General features: G+C 33.0%; 1 protein-coding gene across 1 annotated transcript in view; it reads left to right on the top strand.

Annotated features, from left to right (window-relative positions):
- The first annotated feature begins 12294 nt into the window (after window positions 1–12294).
- The window catches only part of LOC123720637 (TNF receptor-associated factor 4), a 57887-nt gene continuing 47206 nt past the window's right edge, over window positions 12295–22975 (top strand). Inside the window, exons 1-2 of the mRNA XM_045677335.1 lie at window positions 12295–12618; window positions 21353–21404. Of these exons, the coding sequence (XP_045533291.1) occupies window positions 12584–12618; window positions 21353–21404 (87 nt within the window). The 5' untranslated portion in view covers window positions 12295–12583. The remainder of the gene's footprint in view (window positions 12619–21352; window positions 21405–22975) is intronic.

The raw sequence follows: 22975 nt of genomic DNA, 5'->3' as shown, positions 1-22975 counted from the left end.
TCGAAAGCATTTTATGTAGCAAGATCGTTTTTAATTGTAAGTAATCTTTATGAAATAAATATAACTCTGCTATGTTTATTAGTAAACACTGAGCATGTGCACAGTGTCATCTGTTTTAATGCGATTGGCGTAGACTGTGATAGACACGTGTCGAGATAGCTCCCGGGGGAGGCTATATTGGGAGGTAACTATGTAAACAATATCAATAATCAGGAATGTATTGAAATTTTCTTTGTTTAGTTATTGTGAGTTATTTCTTGAAAATATATTGTAGGAAATATAAAGTTACTAAGTATACATTCATATTTTTTGTTAACTCAAACAAATTATTGGTTTAAAGGCCTATACGGTCGCAAAACTCGACTTACGAAGAAGTAAATTGTTTCTTACCATTTTTTGTCATCGTTTATTAAAGTATGGCGAATGGAAAAATATATGGTGGAGTTGAGTAGTTTACGTATCCATTTTGAAAGATCGATACACGATTTAAATAACTTCGCTCGAAAAAAAATCCAACCATAGCCAATTTTGGAATTTTTGAATCTTTGAATAATGAATTCATTATGCCGAAAATGTAAATAGAACAAGATTTTGTAATTTATATGATATATTTTATCGCAAGCCAAGTAATACATTTCAGAAAAAAATTATAAAATTACATTAATTTAAGGTTTTACATAACAGCAATTCGTGCTGGGATAGGGCCTTAACGTAATGGTATACTTGACGTACGGCAGGAAAGAATGTATGCTTCTGAAGGTACGGAATTAGGTAATTAAAAGATACAGCTTTCATTGAATGTTTAATATCCTCCCCAATATGTGAATGATAGGCTACAGCCATTGCATTGGCTTTTACGGGCTAAACGAAGCGTTTCATAATAATATTTTACGGAGACGACAGCAGTTGAATTTGTCAAACTCGTGGTAGTACTGCAGGTCTATTACCGACACCGACGACCTAAGAAGGATCATAAAGATTGTACTATATTCAACTGTATATACACCCCAAAACGTAACTCTTCGAACAAAATCAAATAAAGATCGGAAACGAACCCAAAACCAAAGTTCGGAAGATACCTATTTTTTATTACTGTTGTACTGGCGTGAACAAAAGTCAGTGTATTTCGATAATTCGTGCAAGTGATATTGTTAAATTTGTCTTTGTAAGACCTTTTTTATTCAAAAGTGTTAATTAATACTGTCAACGTATACGAGCAATAAATCATTAATAAATAGCGTAGTTTGCCAACCAAGTAAGTGCTATTTAAACGCGTTACCGACACGATACCGACATTAAATACAGGCAGATGGAAAGATAGATTGCAGATTATCATGAATTTTATGTAAGAAATATGAATTTAATAGGCATAATATAAATGCTAATTTGATTAGAGAATATATATTGTGGTTACTCATATAATAGGACTGACACAGCAAACCCTGCAGCAGTGTTTGTCTAGTTGGCTAAGATTCGGAAACCAGGGTGATCATTAAGTCTGTCTTCCGTACGTCAAGTTAATATTAGATGTTGAGTAATAAGAATCTTAGTTCGTGCTAAGTATCGTTTTTGAATCTCACTCTATGTATTTAGAATGAACGGAATGACTGAATCACGCGAATTCAAATGCCGGCTATGATGTTTTCATTTTAATACAAATTTTAATTGCGTACTTAGAAGACCACAAAGTTAACCAGCATATTAAACAAAAGTCTAAAACATGTGTTCCGCCAGAACACGTTATCCCATGTGATGGCTTTATATCCTACAATGAAAGCCTTTTAGCCGTCATTGGGATCCCAATAAAGGCTACTAAAAAAATACTTTACTTTATTTTATGGAGACTTTACTCTGCGGAGTAATATCGTATCGTATACTTCAATCGTATACGTAATGATGAAATTATCTTGCTAATAATATAGAATCAAGTTTAAGTTAATTTTCATAAAAAATGGTATTGGCTTTGTAGGGGCAACTACACTCTATGGCTACAATCATTGCGATGACGTTATAACCTGAAACGCGCTTACGAAGTTATACAACTTATCGACTGGTCCCTTACGAATAAGACCATATTTATGCTGAAGCTTCACAAGCTTTATTAAGTTTATTAGAATACGAAAAGACAATTAGTATCCCACTGTAATGCGTAATTTCGCACTTCGGCAGCTTTGTGGTATGCACCGGAGTTCAACAACTATACAATAACTATACGACAAGGCTAATAATATATCTAGCTATAAATCTAACTTATTTCTTTAAACATATTACATTTAAAGTGTTGGCTTGGTGGCTTAAGCGAGCATCTATTAACCCCTCACGTTTGTGTACGTATATATACGCAGGGGGGGGGAGTCTTCACTCCCCTACTTGCCTTTTAAGAAAAAATAAATTAAGACACAAACCTAATACCGAATATGAGGCTTTCACAATGGGTTGTTTAGACTTTTAATTATTTCTTATTAAGTTTAACCGAAAAATATAACTTAGTAGTAATAGTTCGATATTCTTAGTGAAAGTATATTTGCTCCACTGTATCGCTGTCTGAGATGCTAGACTATAGAAGAATAGATAGGTCCTTACATATAACATTAGCGTTTTGTATGGGAGGAACCAAAAGTATTTTTTTTAAATAGAACATTTAATTATTCAAAGTATGTATAATTGCTATAAGCAGATACTTATCTAGGCACTTTTGCCATCTTATAGGTAGTTCATTGATACCTCTACTAAAAAACCATTCGGACAGGAATAAATAAAATCTTTGAAGATAGTTTCGACTGCCCGATCGCCTACTTGCAAGAAGTTATCCAAATTTCTAAAAAATTGTAATCTGTTGGAGCAAGGTGAAGTATGGTGGATGTCTTAGACATTCAAATTGAATCTTCTCTAATTTGGTAGCAGTCTGTTGTGCAGTGTGATCTAGAGCGATTGACTAGCTTTTGTTGTTTGTTTTTTATTATTGTTGTTTAGCAGAAAACTTTTCCATCATGGTTTGTAATTGCTGATAATAGATATTATCGTCTGGCCAGATTTCAGAAAGATATAGTGCTTGACTGCGGCACTAGTCTACCAAACGCTCACAAGTAACTTTTTCGGAGTCAATTTTCACTTGGCTGGTTCAGCTGGGTTCAGCTATTGTGATGAGCGCTTCCGACTATCGTACAGGATCCATTTTTTATCAAAGGTAATGATTCCATTTAAAATCCTTTCATTATTGTGCCGGTTGAGTAATGTTAGGCAGCAGTCAACGCCAGTTTGTAGATTAGCTTTACTCAATTCGTGAGGTACCTTTCAAGCTTTTTCACCTTACCAATTTGCTTCAAGTGGAGTAAATACTGTTTTATAAATACTACCGCAGCCTGAAGCTTAATCAGACGTAATTTGGTATGGATCCGCTTCAATTCTTCGTTATCAACTTTAATCTCCACGTCCACGGGGCTTGTTCTGTAGGTCGAAATGTCCAGAACGAAAACGTTGGAACCAAAAAACGCACTGTCTTTTGTTTTGCGACACCGCCGCCATGCACATCATCAATCCTTCTAGCCATTTCTGCAACACAGGTGCCACGGTAGTTAATGTTTTCTATTTTATAAATACAGTGACGCAAAGGAAAAAATAAAACGGGAACATGAAATGGATCATGGTTTTCAAAAAACAAATGCACTAGTAAATGGCTGTATTTTTTTTAAATGCCTAACAAATGAGGAGATATTTGAGGTCAAAGTGGCCAGTACGACAAAATGTCAATTTCATATGTACCTATAATTATATAGGTATATATGAAATTGACGACTGTTCTAGCATTTGCTGGCACAGTCAAGATTGACGACTTTGAAATATGATTTGTATACGGATACGCTATATCTCATTCCTACTAAGCAGACAGCACAAGACACAACAGACGGTTATAATTTATAGGTTTTAGAATAGGTGTATCTTATTGGAAGCAATGAATCTATGTCCTGACATCAGGTGATATAGGCAGCACGTAAATCTTTTCTAAGGCTAGGAAAAACCTCTAACTAATTACGCCATTTGACTCAGAAAGACTGGACCGATTTTGGATTCGTCTTGGATCCGAATAGCAATATTTTAATTATAATCCGAATAATAATTAAAATATTGGATAGATTCAAGAAAAAACCTCGAACAGAATAAATGACTATAACATATTGACATTTGGTTCATTGATTTTGGACTTTAGCTAAAATACATCACTCAATTCATCGGCTTAAGCGATACAAGTCTGAGCCAGCTATTATTTAGTAAATAGAATTGACTTGCGAACAAAGGTTGTTTCATTAAACAATTAAAATTGTTTAAAACTGAATTTGACATATTAGTGAAAACCATAATCCGTTGGAGAGATTATCGCATTCATTTAAACATGCAGACCATGTTTGATAATATGTAAAGATTATATTTAGAATTTTTGGCCTGTTAAAGAACGTAACAGCGGCCGGCTTGTAATGCATTCCTATAATGAGAAATCAATGAGCTAGCGAAATTATAGAGAAACTTAACTACAATGTGAAAAGTATGAGAAATGTTGTATAAGAAATGTGAGTTGCTTAGATATTGTTACAGTTACATTAAGTACCTGTGCGTAGTTGAAAGTGAAGTGTTATTAATATTTTAGTATAAATAAATCTATTGGGAAACGGTTAACACTTTCTCTTGAATGATTTAATAAATGTCATTGCGCTCAAAACGTCGGATTATTTATAGTTTAATTTTTTTAAACCAATATAATAAAAAAAAGGTTTATAGAATAAACACTAAATTCATATCTCGTATTCAAATTTCTCATACACAAGACTTAAAAATCTTTATCGAAGTTCACACTTACCTACTACGGTCTAACCCATTGCAACAACTTAAATAGATTCTACCCTCATAAACAATAAAATTAATAGACATCTAATGAGAAACAACTTAACCAATTTCTTATTGATACTGGAAGGAACTAGCGTTTAAGATAGGGGCTAGGCCTAGTTAAACGCTAGTGCTTTCAGGTTGTAAACATACAATCTCAACGTTTCGTTGCCTATTGTATGTGTAAACATGAAAGACAGACACCTTTAGAATGTAAGTACAAAATAAAATGATTTTTGAGTCAAATAAACAAAATCTGTAAAATGATGATCTAGAACCACACGTGTAATTATAATTTGCATCTTAATTTGCGGGTTCATAAAAAAGCAAATTGTGCTCAAAAAGAGTTATAATGATCTTGACCTTAAGAATAACACTAAACAGCCTAGTTCTGCCTATGATCTATCTATCTATTTACGCTCAGTATTCAGTTATAACAACACGTTTAGGTTGGCTATACGACTTGCCGAGTTTTTGCAGGTGTTTGACGAGACCAACTCTGAACAGACCGAAAGTGTATTTCGTTCCGTATTACATTCCGCTGGTATGCTTTCAATGGACTAGCCTCACTAAAGGAGTCTTATTATTTTATCCAAATCTCCAATCAAGGTTTATAATAATTTACCAAGAACATTAAAAGATCTTCCTACTAGAGCTTTTAAAAATCTTTTGGAAATATTATACTTTAAATAATTAATTGAGTAAAATATCCTAATTAACATTAATTTGATAGCGTAATAATATATGTTAATAATGAGATAATGTAGTTAGAGACTAATATAAGAATTGACGATGATGACACGATTCATAATATATATATCTATATATATATCTTAGGACATGTATATAATTTAACATAATTTGCACAGAACTCCATGTAAATCGTAAATTATCTGTGTTCTTTGTGTTATAATGAATTCTCACGTTTCCTTTGTTAAATGGGTATTCAAGAATGTACATTTTTCTTGCAATTTAGTTCGGATACTTTTAAGTATTTCTTGTAATTATTTTTTTGCTGGTATACTGGTATAAACGAAGTATAATTATTTAGCAATGTATATATTAGACCGTACTCTAGCCGACTCGGTGGCTTACTCACTTTACGGTGCAAGCCAGTGTAACTAAATGAAACTTTAAATTTTGACGTCAGGTTTCATGAAACATACACAAATTTAAGTAAAATAGCATACTCTTTCCTCATAGCAGGATACTTAGCCACTAATTACTGGTCCATGGGCTGCAATCACTGCCTTTATTGAGCGTCATTTATTCATCCTATTAAACAAAAAGATATTGGTGCTAAAACTTTTATGAGTTGCCCGTAAGTAGGTGATAAGCCGTTTGTGTCTGAAGCACGTCGTTGCTATTTGACATCCTCGTGATGTCGTTCCTTACCAGCAAGAGTAGCGTCCACAAGATATGGCCATGTCGGGATTAGAACGCACATCAGGTTTCAATAATCGGCATACATAAGCGTTGTTGTATATATGGATATAAGTGTTGACCTACGGGCTTCAGCGCGCGACTGTCATCTTCGGTCGTAAATTCGATCCCCCCAGCTGTGCACCAATGAACTTTCTTTCATAAAGTTGACGATGTGTGCCAGGCACACACAAAATATCATGAAACAAACACAGCAATCTGTGGTCCAGACCTAAAAGTAGCGCCCCTGATTTATTTTATATATGAATAAAAAATGTCGTTAATTAATATATAAGGATGTAGAAACTAGGAAAAAGGAACGTAATTTTTTACTTTCTTATTATTATTATATATATATATATTATAAGACGTTATTGGCATTATACAAAAAACTATATAATACGTTGGTTTCTTTGAATAACGAAGAGTAACGCAGTCTAATAGCAAGTCCAGAGCTATATAAAGGCTTCAATCGAAAACTCGTTATTATTTCAATTGAATTTCAAAACATATGTTTTGTTTAACCACTGGTTGTACAGTCACACGCGAATGTTATGCTCCGATACTGCTTGACAAATTGTAGGTTAATTTACGGTTAATAATTTTAACTTAATAATGACTGCTTACCGTAACCATAATTGATTGAAATACTTGAGATTATCCCAAGCCTTCATATTAAATCAAATACACCGACTAATAAAAGTACATCCGTGCAGTTTCCACCTGCAAACTGTAATTATGTTCAATTAGACAGCGTTTCGCTCTGCGGTGACGAAAATCCTCTCGTATCTCTTATATCTCTTTTTTGCTAATTACCTTTATCGGATAATCTTTCGAAATACTTTTACAAATTCATACATCTCACAAGGATACAAAAGGGATATTGTTATATTACTTTGTAGCGATATTGGTGAATTCTAATGATGTAGAATATATTCGTGTTATGAACCTGAAGTTTGTGTTCAGACTGTGTCTCTGCTGTATATATATTATGATGCTGCTCTAAACGATGATGTGGTTGAAACTTACAGGTATTCATAGATTTCATGAAAATATGTATAGTACTAAAGTGATTATTTATAATAAATATGATGATATTTATTTTCTCCGAACAATAAATAATGAAACATAATTTTCGCATAACCTTTAGAAGTGTGTTTTATTTGCGGATTTGTTAAAGACTTCAGAATTTTTTTTAAGTAAGACAGCAGAGGTATATCTCAATATAAGTTTTTGCACATTAGAAGCAAACTTACCATTTCCAACAAGCTTTTTAAATCTACTTACTACTTTGCCACTGCAAGTACTTCGAATCAATACTTATGGAATGCACGTTTTTTTGGTCGAACAGAGACCCCAGGCGGCGGTGAAGATATAAGGTATAATAATTATAATTACTTTACGAACAAATGTCAAAACCGTTACAATAACTGTGTCGTGAACATGGCGAAGAGCCTGTGAGAAGTAGTCGAGAATCCATTGTTCGACTTGCGTGTTCAAGTAAAAAATATAAATGGGCTATTCCATAGCGCTACTTATGTAGGACTCGTAAGCAAATCTCTAAATCTCGTTAGTTATTCACTATACATGTATGGTATCTACCAGATATTTGGTTAGGTTAGGTTAGGTTAGGTTAGTTATTGTATTGGAATATCGCTTTTGGCCTGAGCCAGAATTGAAGACTCGTTCGTACACTGATTGTTAGATCTTGAACCTACGTCTTACTCCAATAAAATTAAAGTAGTAAGCTGTGGACAGAGGAACGCATTCTTCTTTATTTAATACAAATAATATGTTGACTCTTTAAAATAATTTAAGTATAGAAACTCATCCAGAGTTTATGAAGATTTCAATTAACGAGTCATTCAATGAAACAGTATTAATAATGCTGTTATAAGATGTATTAGCAATGCGTTTGAAACGGTTTAAATACTTTCCATATTTTGTAAATGGGACGAGTTATTACGATTATTTACTGTAGTGAGACTGTCACAGAATTGATATTGTTGTTCTTCTAGAAGTTTTTAACGCCATCCTCGCATTCGGATAACGCGGAAGACCGTATCTTCTGGTACCGAAACCTTATATAGGAATATTTGTAGGCGCTGGTCGTATAAGATATGTATATTAAGTTTACTAAGGGCTTTAACGACTCAATAATTAGCTTCTGTAATAGACGATAATAAACGTCGCAAGAGATTTATTTAATGGAGACAAATGAATTTTAAACATAAAATTGAGGAAATGCTTGATTGTGTTTAAGTTACCAACGCTATTGTTCAAAGTTTACGAGCGTAAATGGAATGCAAACAGGAATCGAACCCGTGCTAACGATAACAAACAAAGGACAATCACCCAGACCTAACGGGGATAGGGTTTTTTTTAACTATTGATAATATGACGCAGTCATCCAGAAATAGAGTTCGATCTGAACCACCGTTATGGTTTAATTATTATTAAGTACCTTGCAAATGAGGTCTTAGCCTTGAAATAGACGATTGAGGTAGAATGGCAATATAGGCACCGCAACCGAGGCGAAAGTACATGCGTGTTTTGCCAAAACAACGACACTGTTTCTATTAACGAGTAGATTATGGACAGACCAAGTATCACAAATCTTAGGTACTAATGTGTTTCATACATTTACCAAACAGAAACCGTTATCATGGAAGCAGCGGTGTTGTAATCTGACACCATAGGGTCGCGAGTCGACGCTAAGCAAACGGCCTGGAGACTCACTTGATGCTCTGTACATCATAACCTCGACTAGAGGGACCACGAGTGCGTCGCTGAGCTTTTAAATTGTATGGTGTTTTTTGAAATAATTTTACCGGCCGCTTTCTATAATCAATCCCCATCTAATTTATACTGCACGAGATTGACATTTCGATCCATTTCTCATAAAATATTTTACTGTAACCGATCGATGGAACGTTTTTGATAATATATCTTTTCGACAGATCGAATTTTGACATTTATCAATATAAATTTGGGTAAATCTGTAGTAACAAATAATTTTAGATTATAGATCTAGAATAGAAACCGGCCTTAGGTAAGTGATTCTAAGAACAAAATTCACATAGTGCAGCAAAATAGCAGTTAAAAAAAGGCGTTTTTGCGGATTGAGGAACTGCATAATTCTGATAACAATCGGTCGCTCTTATTAAAACCACACAGGGGTTTAAGTGTTAAGATATAGGAAATAAATGGCCTTGCCGTCGTTAAATATTTTCCTTATTATTATTATAAAATGAAAAATAAACGTTATTAAATTAAAGTAAAGTTTACTTGTAAACCCGGTCGTCGAATAAACAAATAAAATTATCGCAATTTTCTTACTCAATGTGCGTATTTACAAATAGTGGTCTGTAGGGTCTAATATAAATATAAAGTTCTAAATTTTATTATAGATGTTCAAACAGGAAGATTATTTTGACCATAAAATGTAAATTGATATTCTTTATGATGATTATCTTATTTACTTCTTACAAACGTTTTTATTACTTAGAATCAATATATATATACACGACTGAGTTATAAGTCTGTAGAAACTTTCTATTATTTTATAGATATGTTTTGTTTTTTTTTTTTATAGAACAGGAGGCAAACGGGCTGACGGACGCACACCTGATGTTAAGTGATACCACCGCCCATAGACACTTTCAATGCCAGACGGCTCGCAAGTGCGTTGCCGGCCTTTTAGGAATTGGTACGCTCGTTTCTTGAAGATCCCCGAGTAGAATTACTCGAAAATACTTCAGTGGGCAGCTGGTTCCACATACTGATAGTGAGCGGCAGGAACTGCATTAAAAATTCTCAGTTCTGGAACAACGGACGTCAGGAGATGAGGGGTGGAATTTCGTATTCAATTATTATTATTATGTTTATTATGGAATATAAGATACAGGTATCATTAACATTAACGTTGTCTCAGTTGTCATCCCTACTCATCGGCAAAGAAGACAGAGGGTGTAGGCCGAGGGAAAATGCCGACGTAAAATACTCTCAGTTTCGGATGACTTGTTGCATGATGATGACAATCAGCTGTAGATAATAAACCGAATAACTCCTCTGAACACATAACAACGTAAATATATTTTTATTTTGTTGTTTATACATTACTTTTTCGTTTTACCTATCACAATAGCAATCAATCTGTACTGAATGTCTATCTCATCATCATCTCTCAGTCTCTTCATTGGTTTAAATTTCATCCAGCTCCACAGCGCGTAATGCAATTTATTACTAACCCAACCCATAGAAATAACAATACGTTGGAGCTTGAAACCAATAATGTTCAAGTACTTGTTTTGACGAGTGAAGCGACTCTCAATCACTCAGAATTCTAGCACCTGTCCATCTGTACATCACGTTATTGCAACTCGAACTTGTCTCTCTATTTATAGGCAAAAATTCATTAAAACTGCCCTTAAATGAGGACTCGGGAATGTAGATTGGCTTCTTAGTTTTTAAGAACACTCAGGGTGGGAATTTCAAACCTTTATCGCATACTTTGAATTATACAATATTAATAATGAAAAGATGTTGTATTATATTGTTTCAAAAGATTAAACTGAATACTTCAGTAATAAACAAACTTATTATCCTATTTCCATACTACTATTATGACTTTAAAAATAAACTGTTTTTGACCTCGATTGTTTAAAAGCACGGGGAAAGTCTAGTTATGTAAATAATGTACACAATACGAGGTTTTTACATAAATATGAAGTACTCGTGTTAAGTTAAATGTTTTTTTGTCAAATTATTAAATTATGTCATTATTATATTATGTCATTATTATATTATATTAAACATAATAATGACATTATAATATTACTATAAATTCTTTAATGCAATTGCTCGCAATTGTCAATAAGTCTCGACTTTGAGATGGATTGCTGAATATGTTTTAAGGCTTATACTGTGACCATAAATTTAAATCTAACTATCAATTTATTTACATTTTAAGTACTTACATGGACGTCCATTTTGATATTACCAAAAAAAAATTGGTACGCAATTTTTAATAATTTTTAAGAAAAAACTAACAGAAACATGTGTGTGTATAACCTTAGACTTAACCCAATTATTAAAAAAAATATTAGCTTTATTTGTAGTTATCTCTTGCAGACTTTATAGACCTATACTACTAGGTTTAAACGTTTAGCATACAAAAGAAATAATGAAATACAATTATACAATTGAAGCCAAAATGGTTAGATGGCGCCATTGTCTTAACATTTTACGTTAAAGGAAACAGTATGCCACTCGACGCCAAGACTGTAACCACAAAATTTATGAAAATATTTGAATTTCGACTCAAGTATAACGTCTTAAGCTCTATTTTTAAATATAATGCTTGATAGTTACTTCTGGTAAAGTATTTTTTTATTATCGGCCAACAAAATAAGTCTTATGTGGCTGTTATTAAAGGAGGTTATAGTTTAAGTTGTAAATAAGATACCACATCCGTTGGACGCGTGGCGGATGTTAAGTTCCTACGTAATAAAAATAATAAGGAGGGTCCTTGTACGTTCGAAAAGCCTTAATTATAATTAACTTAAACCCTCAAAGTAAAATAATTACTTGTTTATTGAATCCAAGTGTTTTACCTAGTACAATACCTTTATTTCTTATCACTGAGATATACAATAAAAATACTTTATTATTAAAGCAATATTGTTTGTTGTAAGGGAGAAGTAACTTTAATAAAGAACACAAATATTTATGTTACTCTTTGCAAAAGTTAGGCTTTTGTAGTTAGGTATAGTACGTTACATGGAACCTTGAAACAGAAATAGTTGAATAAGGAATTTAACGACATTATACAGTCGTTACACAGTTGTTTTAAGTATACCAAAGCTAAATATTCGGGCTCCGTTGATATAACAATCAACAATGAGGGTGCAGTGGCACCTGTTGTCACAAACACACCGCGTAATTGGCATTGTCACCTCCGGTACTCAACAGAACTACCGCGGCCGTCGCTCGACCTACACGTGCAAGCGTTCAATTCAAATTGATTTGGCCTGTGTTTGTTTCTATTAAATTCAAATTTTAAAGTAGAATTCCTAATAAGAAATTCTATATTTGAATCACAGAGACTCTGCTATCGAATTGGAACTTTCCCTCTATCCTAACGATTAAACGTTAAAATTTTAACGAAATTTTAAGTGACTATTAATTTGAATTTGGAAGTGGAATTTTAAAAGAAATTATAACTAAGTGAGCTTCTTATTGGAAAGCTTTTGGACTAGGCGAAGAAAATTTCTGACCTGCAATGACCCCAGTGGGACTTTTATTCAAAGTGACCAGGTGAGTTAACCAACCAGTGTTAATTGTTCCGTTTGTTTAAAGATTTCCCATAAAAGAAACCACATATTGGAATCTGGCACCGAATTGATATAAATACATATGTTTTTGTGCAATTTTTCTAGAATTTGACATATATTTTTTCACATGTTTGAGATTGAGTGTTGAAAACATTTTCTTACTTAATATTGTATATATTGTAACAAATATTATTATGAAGCATTAAAATACATTAAAAAAGTATTTTATTTAAATGCAGTGCTGTCATTACTGCAATAATAAGATAATGAAGGCTTGCACCGTTGACATAACGGTAAAATGGATCAAGGGACTGATATATTGTTATTATGTTTATCTAGTTATCTGCGTCAATTTCAACCAATGGTTGCCAACGCTTATGATCGGTATTTAAATTTCCGTAAAACGCAAAGTGGCGCATATGCGAGACAAAGGGGTGTAACACAATTTATTTAATTCATTAATTTGTTGCGTTAAAACATTTCTAAGTAATTTTAGTGATACTTATACCTTAGATAACTATAAAGTCATAACAGATTGTCTTTTTCCCTCTCGCATATACAGTGAATTTTCCGAATATTTTGAGAAAGTTGCGTATATCACAAGAAGTGTGAATGAAAGTTCACAAGGACAATTATGACGTATTTTTAATTTAAAGCACAGTTTTCAATTCACTGTAAATAATGAAATTTTGATGTTTTAAAACACTTTGAGATTAAAAAAGAAGAATTCATTTAATCAAGAATGAGGTTTAATGACTGAATGGTGAACTGATCTACTGATGAACGACCCCTTAAAGACTTTCACAGAGAACGTTTTAACCCACTTTAACAAAAGAGATTATCAGTTTAAGTCATGATAAATTCCGTAAGTGTATATTGTACACCAATTTCTGGAAACTAATAGTGATACCGCGATTTTCTGAATCTAAGCTAGGGAATTAGTTACAGTTTAGTAGAAAGAAATAGTTCAAGGATCATTAATATCGGGTTAACAATTTTTATATATATCTAGAATGTGTGTAATTTAGGTAAATAATGGTGAAGTCGATTTTATTTTTCTACATTATACATTGATCACTTTGTATATAGATACTTTGCAGTTTACACGAGTAAATATAAAATGAGATGCGGGCTGCGGTTAAGGTTTTTTTTGTCTACAAGGAATACAATTATATGGAGTATATACTATACAAGGAAACAGCCCCGACTATGCCATACTTCTCTTTGAAAATAATGCTAAGCGCAAAACTTGAAGACGGGTGGACCAATTTGAGTATTTTTTATTTATTTATTCTTTGAACTCTGAGAAAGGTTTTTATAGAGAGTAAATTGGGATAAATAAAATAAAGAGTGGTTTTATGTAGTACTTAGGTTTTTATTCCGGAAAAGCAAAAAGTCTCTATGGGATAGCATAGTAAAATGTTCCATATATTTATTAGGTAGCTACTAAAGAGGTGTAAATCACATTTAGGCAAATCGATATTCGCGGGGTACATAGCTATATAATAAAAATTAGAGTAATATGAAAGGTTAATAATTTTTATGACAGCGGTTACAAACACTGGCCCAGTCTCCGGTTTCAGTGGGAATGTATTCCGGCATATATTTCATTAATAATAATAAGCTAATAAGCGCTTACGTAGCTGACCCCGAAACCGGAACCAAAATCGAGACACGATACAACCACCCACCACCAGAAACAGTTATTGATTTACCGGAAATCGAAAATATCATTGTGTTCATACTGAAAGTAAAAGCATATTTTACTTTATGAGACTAAAAAATTGCAAGAAAGTTGTTTGTTTAATTAGTATTTGTTTATAAACATTATTTTAATTGTTTCATTTTTTTTTCTTCTATCTTTGGGATCGATATGAACAAACATTGATTTGTACCTACAGGTTTTTATGTACGGTCGCCGTCTTGTTGTATTAATTACCGACTCGGAATGGTTATTCTAAACCAGTTGACAATCTATCACTTGTATTCATAAGCAAATGGAGCGTTCTCTCTGCTTTTCTCGTATGACCAGAACTAATTTCTTCAATTTAAAATTATTTAAAAATCACTAACATGTTTGAGTTTTGCTTAGTTTGAATTGTAGACTTCTCAGGTTTTGGTGTCGATAAGATATTTGATGGATTATAGTGGACTCGATTTCGCTATGAAATTAGATGATTTTAAAAGGCCGGCAACGCAGTTACGCCCTCTGGCATTGAGTCAAGTCAATGTCATTTATTCATGTAGGTAACACAATGTACACTTATAAACGTCAATTAAGACATACATATTAAATGCTTCTAATTTTACATTCACTGACAGATGAGCCTTCTGCCTGTTTCCCTGTACTATAAAAAAGGTTAAAGAGGTTTTCAACTTCGTCTGATGCCGAGCACTGAATGCAGAAGTACTGACGCTTTTACATACAACTCGTTATCTTTAAATTGTAGGTCCGAAAATAATGTCTGGGTAATATATCTTTCCATCTGTTTAATCGAGAATTTTATAAATACATTTTTTTAATTGTAAATATTTTTATGCATTTTAGAGCCACAAACCTAGGTTCAATTTCAATTCGGGACCTTTAAGATTAGCTTTTTTTATTGTGGTTTTACACTGTTATCTATAATTTTATTTTTGTTAATAGGTTTGCCTGGAAGAAATCGCTTTTTAAATAATGTATGTTATTTGAATATATATATATACCAAATATTCTTTGTAACAAAGTAGATATAAATAATAAAAAACATTGATGTATTGCTAAAATCGAAATATAATTTTAGTTCTCACACCTATGATGTAATTATTTTTTAAATGATCCGGATTATCACTGTGCAACTGTGTCATATACATAAATTGAAATATAATAAAATGTCTGTAAAAAGTTTATCAACGTAATCTCCATGAGATCTTTAAGTTCCCAGACTTAATGTGTAACGACCGGTCGTTCGCCGGAAATGAATAACTAATTGTGACTTACATTAATTACTATTATATTGTATTTAGTAACGTCAATTTCTTTATAATAACCCAGTGGCGCTACAACCATTTACGGCTATGGTTTCGCTATTATATTGATTATTTAAAGGAATTAGGTCATATCACTTTGATTTGATGTAATGTCATTTGATTCTTGGATAAGGAGTCCTCAGTAAGCGTCCATCGCCTTCGGTCTTGAGTTACATACAGTAACAGACATAATATGCACACTTTTCCATACACGGGAATGATGGGGAACTTTTAAATATTATTTATAATTATGTTTTGAACAATTTTACTGATTATCAGCTTGTTGGGACATTATGTATTTTGGAATGTCTAAATTGACCGGGCTATGTAATTCACAAACGTATTGAATTTGACATGTAAGTTATACTTATCATTTGATCTCATGTCTCTCTTTAGAGCCTAAGATATATCAGTTTCCTTACGACCTCTTTCTTCTTTTATTTGTTTTTGCATTGCTTTATTATATACAGCATATATAAATACGTTTTATAAATAAATGTCTTTAGTAAGAAATAAAATATAGTTGTTGATTGTATTGACTATTAAAATTCTAGGCCAATTAAATTGTATGAATATAATTATTGATAAAGGTTTAATATCTTTAAAATCTTATCTTATTTCGGTCATATAATGCGCAGAGGCGTTAAGAACACAGAAGGCCGTGACCGTTCATCAACCAAATGGACCGATCAAGTGAAAGACTCAGTACTCAAAACTGTACAATGTCATAAGAGAGATAGAGAGAAACAGATAGCCCGCTCTCGATGTTTCGTTACTGACCACGACGCTCAGACATGAGCTGCCGGTTAAAGAGAGTCTCGCTCTACACGCTTGAATTGTCTCCTCAAATCGCTGGTCCCTAAAGAATAACGGAAAATTATACTATTTATAATTTATTTACGCATCCACCATCCATTTGGACACGCACTTGACTTTCAAGTACCCATTTTCACTTTCGAAAGCTACTAATATTGATAAGTGTCAACCCTAGCGTGTAGATGTTAATAGTCATTGCCCGTTACTTCCTGGACGGAATCATCTTGAACCTGTTACATTTAGTTACCCATATCCGATAATCTTGTGTAGCTACCTAACTACTCGTTACATATGGCCACTCACACAAAACAATTAACATAGAAAACTAATAGAGGACCTGAAATTAAACAGTTTTTTTTAATTCGTTGTTGGTCTTCTTACGGCTCATGTGGTGTTACGTTTGATTAATTAGTTGAATTCGCGAATTGGCATCTTTATTGTGTTAATAGGAGTGTTGGCCTTACTGTCTTCAGCTTGCGACTCTCATCATTGAGGTCGTAAGTTCGATCCTCAGCTGGGCAGTAATGGACTTTCTTTCTTCGAATGGATAAGCTGGAACGGGGAAGGAAAACATCGTGAGGAAATTGGCTTGCTTTAGACCCAGAAAAGTCCAACGGGTGCGTAAGGCACACCATCACCTACTTCCTTATTAGGTTAACTAATGATCGTGAAGCAGATACAGAAACCTGAGGCCCAGACCTAAAACGGTTTATTTATTGTGTACACTATACAGCTTCAATCATAAGATCTGGGCTTTTAATATTTTGGCCCAGTGAGAATGTCAATTTATATGTAGAACATAGGTTTCCTGTCAAAACTAACTAAATTGGTTCATGAATTATTTTAATAAATAGAAAATATAGTGACCATGGTCCAAGACCTGTAGACCTCAGAGGAGTAAGAGTGCAAGAGAAAGTTGATATACTATTACAAAATCATAAAGCATGACTTTCAAGTCAAGTCAAGTCAAAGTTTTCTCCTAATACCTAAATAGCTATCGGTTGGGATTTCGTCCACCTTAGTCAAATATATTCCCAGGTACGAATAGGTATCAAATACACCAGGAGCGGTGAATTAAATATCGCTGTAATCAGAGCTTTTGATGATCAAACAACATATGTAATTACAAGTATAAATTCAAAGCTAAGCATGTCTATTTGATAGTGTGAAAATAATTAGTATAATTTAAATGCTAGTATTTTTTAGTATACATAATAGTGAATATTTTGTTTGACAGCCTTTTTAAAAAACGCGTTTTAATGTTACTGATTGTTACCATGGTTACGGTGTTATTTCCAACTTAATTGGTAATTATGGTGAAAAATACAGTACCAGCTTTAATCACGATAATAAGGTGAAACTTTTATCTATTTGTTATCTCTAGTAGTATTGAAACAATTTAAATAGCATCGAGTAGAAAACTACATTATATTACATAGGCAATCTTTAGATTAATATTCGTGTTCTCATCTTTATAAAGATTGTGTTTTGTGAGCTATTTTCATACAGTACTAGACAGTGACATTTGGTCAGAATCTCACTTGATTGAAGTCAGATGCGTCCTATTAATGGGTATGCCTGTCCAGGAGATCCTTATTTAGCCGCCGTTTAAACTCTAACATCTCTCATTTGATTTTTTTATGCATATTCAGTAAATATGAAAATCGGCTACTATCTATCTTTTAAACCCCTAAGTGATAAGGGGTGTCCACCCCAATTTTTGTTTTATTTTTTAGACAATTTTTTTGTTTTTATTTTTTTATGATACAGCATACAAAAAATACATACAACCCTTAATTATCACCCCTCTACAATCAACCCCTATTTTTAATTTTATTAAACTAAAAAATCTTTCCTGGAAATAATATACTAATATACTACTAATATAATATATATGTTACTAGCTAACCTGGCAAAACGACGTTTGCCGGGTTAGCTAGTAACATATAGATTTTTATGATGGTGGGGATACATGAGCCTCGTTATTGGTTCATCACACTTTTACATATTAATTTTCTTACATAACGGTACAAATTACATTGTAATTGACGATTTTACATATTTTACGAGTTTTTCATGTCATAATAGGCTTATTATGTTAATTATATTCCCTGTTTTCGCTGAACATTATGACAGAAATTCCTGAGTTAACCGTCTGATAATATAAATCATATTCGAAACGGGTGATTAATTTATTAATTATTTTTAGTTTTTCCTATGAAATTATAAATTTTATTGTTATAAAAGTCTTCCGTACGTTTTGATACTGAAAAAGTAACGTTATATTACTTGATTATTCAGCCCACAAATTGTGCGATTACGTACGAATTAGTGGATATCAATGCGTAACTAAGCTAGACTTTGGCTTACCTTTACTGTGAATAATCAGCGTTTTGCACCTAACACGTAATCCAATTTTTGGGTTCAAGGCCAAGGGTCGAGACTTGACTTAACGTCCTAATATCCCTAGATGGGGCAGAGGCCAGCCACAGTGTCTCCATCGAGTTCGGATTTCGTATTTCACCTCGCTCCAAGTCTTCACGCACCTTATCTGCAATGTATGCCACTAGGCTTGCTTGGGCCACTCACTTACCTTGCGGATTCCAATCAAGTGCCTGCTTGGAGATATAATTGGAATCTCTTCAGAGTGTATGACCTCATTGTGTTAACCTCCTGGTAACATCCATTACATTTATGACGGAGTTCGCGCAAAGTCTCGTCTTGAACCCTACTCTAAGAAAAACCGGTTTCCTCACGTGTCACTGTTCGAATGCTACATGGAACTCCATTGATACACAGTCAGGTTTAACACACCTATCCTCAGGTAAACTTAGTCATAGTAAACAGCTTAGTATCCCTTATATCTTAAATCGCTAATAACCAATAGTCGATACAAGACAAATATACACATAGCGTGATATTTAAGAGAATACAGAAACGGAACGGCATATATTTTCCGGTTTACAACATTCTTCAAATACATTCAGTCATTGACTACTTAGAATTATAAGTGTGTCACGAATATCATGAGAAAATATCGGCATTACTCGCAATTATTCGATGACTAGTAAAGCAGCTCGTAACTCCACAAAGGTCATAGGGCAGACACGTGTCGTTCATTGATCGTATTTGAAGATCAAGGTGACCAGTCTATGCCCAATATAATAATAATTTCAACGGCATGTATACAGATTAGACGCCTTGTAGGTTCCCAAATGCGGCAATAAAATTATTAAAGATATTTATTAGCTGCTCTGAACTGCTCCTAAGCTTAACTAACTCCAGTATGTCAATACATTTTTGGTTTTCGAAGATGTTTTTGAGCACAATCAAAAAATTAAACTACAATTTGGGCGTAAGATTTCTGTTTCTATTTAATCATTATTTCTCAATTTAATAGACATGTAGGTGATCAGCTTCCTATACCGTGGTTTTTTGACCATGATTTCATTCACCGTTTGATCAAATGTTAAGTGCGTACATAGAAATAAAGTCCTTTCGTGCCAGCCGGGGATCGAACCTACGACCTCATGGATGAGAGTCGCACGCTGAAGCCACTATGCCAGCACTGCTTTAGATAATTACTTTCTTAACTCAATTATTAAAAACGACATCATGTCATATTTATGTACTGATTTTTAAATTGATACGTAGGAAAATTTTATAGCTATTCGAGGAACTTTGTATCATTATAAATACAGGGGTCTATCAATCTCTGTAATTTTAATAATGCGTGTTCACCTAAGCGGAACAAATTGCACACAAATTACATTAGACAGATAAAATCTTCGCGAACCGAATGATTTAATGATGCGTTTAATAAAGCTTGTAGATCTTATAGATAATTCGAACTAATAATCCAATTTAATTGACTTTTATTACTGGTATGTTATAAGACAAATGTTTATGTCAACACATTCAAACAACCAAAAAAAATTCTCTAAAATAAAACGTTTTAACACGTAACCTCTGAAGACGCTGGTCACTTTTTCATAATAAATATTTGTTTTTGAATACCGTTTGTATTTTGTGAACTTTGGTAAATTCACTCACGTTGTAACATAAGCAAACTCTATTATTTATATTCTTATTTCGGATATCTCGATTTGCATGAAACAGTTTTACGTGTAAATGTAATTAGTTCGTAATGTGAGGAAAATTATTATTTAGCGGTAAGATGCGGGTTTTTATTGCGATGATCTCGTTTCCAAGCCAGTGTTTTGCTTAATAATCGGTATAATCGTTGCGATCAAGCGCATCCGACGTTGATTTATCGATATCTAGATCGCCGAGCCGCTGATTTGCGAGTGTCAAATGCAATTAATTTTTTAATAACATAGTCCTAAAATACATTAAGAGTGTTACTTTTTACTTTATTTTTCACTCATTTTATGTTTTTATTTCGTACAGAAAAAAGTAACATAAATTATATTTAACAAAAACAATTATACTAAAGATATAGCCAATGATGGAATTACGAAAATAAAAGAAAAAATAGATTTAAATTATTCAATACATTTAATTAAGTAACACTTAAATTGGCTGCGTTGTGTCATAGTGTGAAAGTGAATGTGTGGTATGCTCAAAACTAAATTTTGTTATTATTAAGTTTTAAATTATTGGCGATTCTGCGTAATGAAAACACTCGAATTTTTTTTGATCAAGACTGCGTTGGTGAGATGAAGTTGTCAAACTCGAAACAATAGGTGTTCGAAGTTGGACGGAAGCATCACGAGAAAGATAACAATGGTGAAAGATGCTTGCGGAGGCTAAGATAAGGGGCTGTAGATGATGATGATAATAGGCTTTAAATGCGCGACGTTTTTTTGCTTTTTTGTATTTTTTTTAAAGCATAGTAGTTTCCTTAATAATAACTATATTTTTTGTTTCAGCGAGGGTCTTTTTACGAGTCCAGTGAATGCGTCTCCTGTCGATTACGCGAAGGTATGAATATTTTTATGTTATTTATGTACACATATGTACAAATACATTATTTTAATTGATAATTAACAAATCTTTCTTACAGCCAAGTCGAATCCTTTATTATTCACTTAGGGTTCGTTTTAAAATGATATGTTACTGTTAAAACTTTTACAAAAACACCATAAAAATTCAAAATAAATAAAAATTAAGTTTTCCTATTATACATGTAGATGGCGCTGCATTACATAGCTAAAGTTTGGACGATCGAGTCTGCGTGTGGCCCTAACCACAAATATAAAGTGGTTTATGCAGCTGCCGCTAGATGGCATTGTTTTTAATAGTCTTTACTACACTGTAAAACATACATTTAATGGCTCGTTAAATGTATAATAGGTTTTTAGGGTTCGAAGGGCTACTACTCAGCAATATTTGATCCAAATAATAATTCAGAAGTTTGTTTTTTAAACACCCACGATATAAATAGCTGTATCTATCATTATACTATGATATATATTAAGAAGATATAGCGACCTAATTATTTCGGAATAATTATGTAGTCATACTTAAAAATAAATTATTTGAGAAATATTTCATCACGTCACGTCCGCAGATTACACGTGAATCAAATAGCCTTCAGTGACCTTCACGCGCACAATTACTAAAAATCCGATCATCCACGCTTTGCACCCGTAACGCACAGCCAATCGGTGATTATCTTCATTAACCAATAGTTAGTTTAATGTAGTCTTTTGGCACGCAACGTGTCAGTCACCTCAGGCACCAGCGTCCTTGCAATGCTAACTTGTTTAACAATTTAGTACCGGTTTTAAGTGTCGCTAGATCAAGTCAGCTGCACATTGTCACAATACGATGTAAACTAGTAATTCTTTTGTATTAGTTTTGTTTATCATTTTCTAAGATTTAACATTGTTTTTTAGTTTACTTAAATAAATAAATCAGTGGCACCTCTTTAGGTCCGGACCTTAAATTTCTGTATCTGTTTCATGATAATTTGTCAATCTAATAGACAAGTAGGGGATCCATTGGTTGCGGATGGAACCTACGCCATCAGGGATAAGAATCGCACGCGGTACCCACTAGGGCTACACTGCTCAAACTTTTAGTACCTTTTAGTACTAACCTGTTGTTAATATTGTAGAGGGCTATTACAAATGACATTCTAATTTCCGCCTTTTGATTATTACTTTTATTGAACTATACAATGCGTATTTATACGAATAGGTACATACATCAACCGCACATACATACTTTACATAATGGTTAATTGAATGTTTAAATTCTTTTTTACATATATTTTTTTTAATATTTGTTAAATAATGCCTCAAATACCTTGTGTATTACTTATAATATAATATGTATCATACATTTATTTTCCCAAATATTATTTATGAGTCTGTATATTTACGCTCTCCTAGTTTTAGTAACATATGCCGCATGACTCTTTCCTCCTCTAACAAAAAGAGTTTAATCTTTAAACCTTATAAAGTGATAATTTGTTTGCTTTGTCTCTATAAATATATATGTGAACTGCTTTTAGAGATTATTCAGTTCAATAATATGAGAGAAATTTA

The sequence above is a fragment of the Pieris brassicae genome, chromosome 2, assembly GCF_905147105.1.
Source record: "Pieris brassicae chromosome 2, ilPieBrab1.1, whole genome shotgun sequence".
In the NCBI taxonomy this organism is placed as follows: domain Eukaryota; kingdom Metazoa; phylum Arthropoda; class Insecta; order Lepidoptera; family Pieridae; genus Pieris; species Pieris brassicae.
The sequence above is the reverse complement of the archived record's forward strand: the minus strand, read 5'-3'. Positions and strand labels throughout refer to the sequence as shown.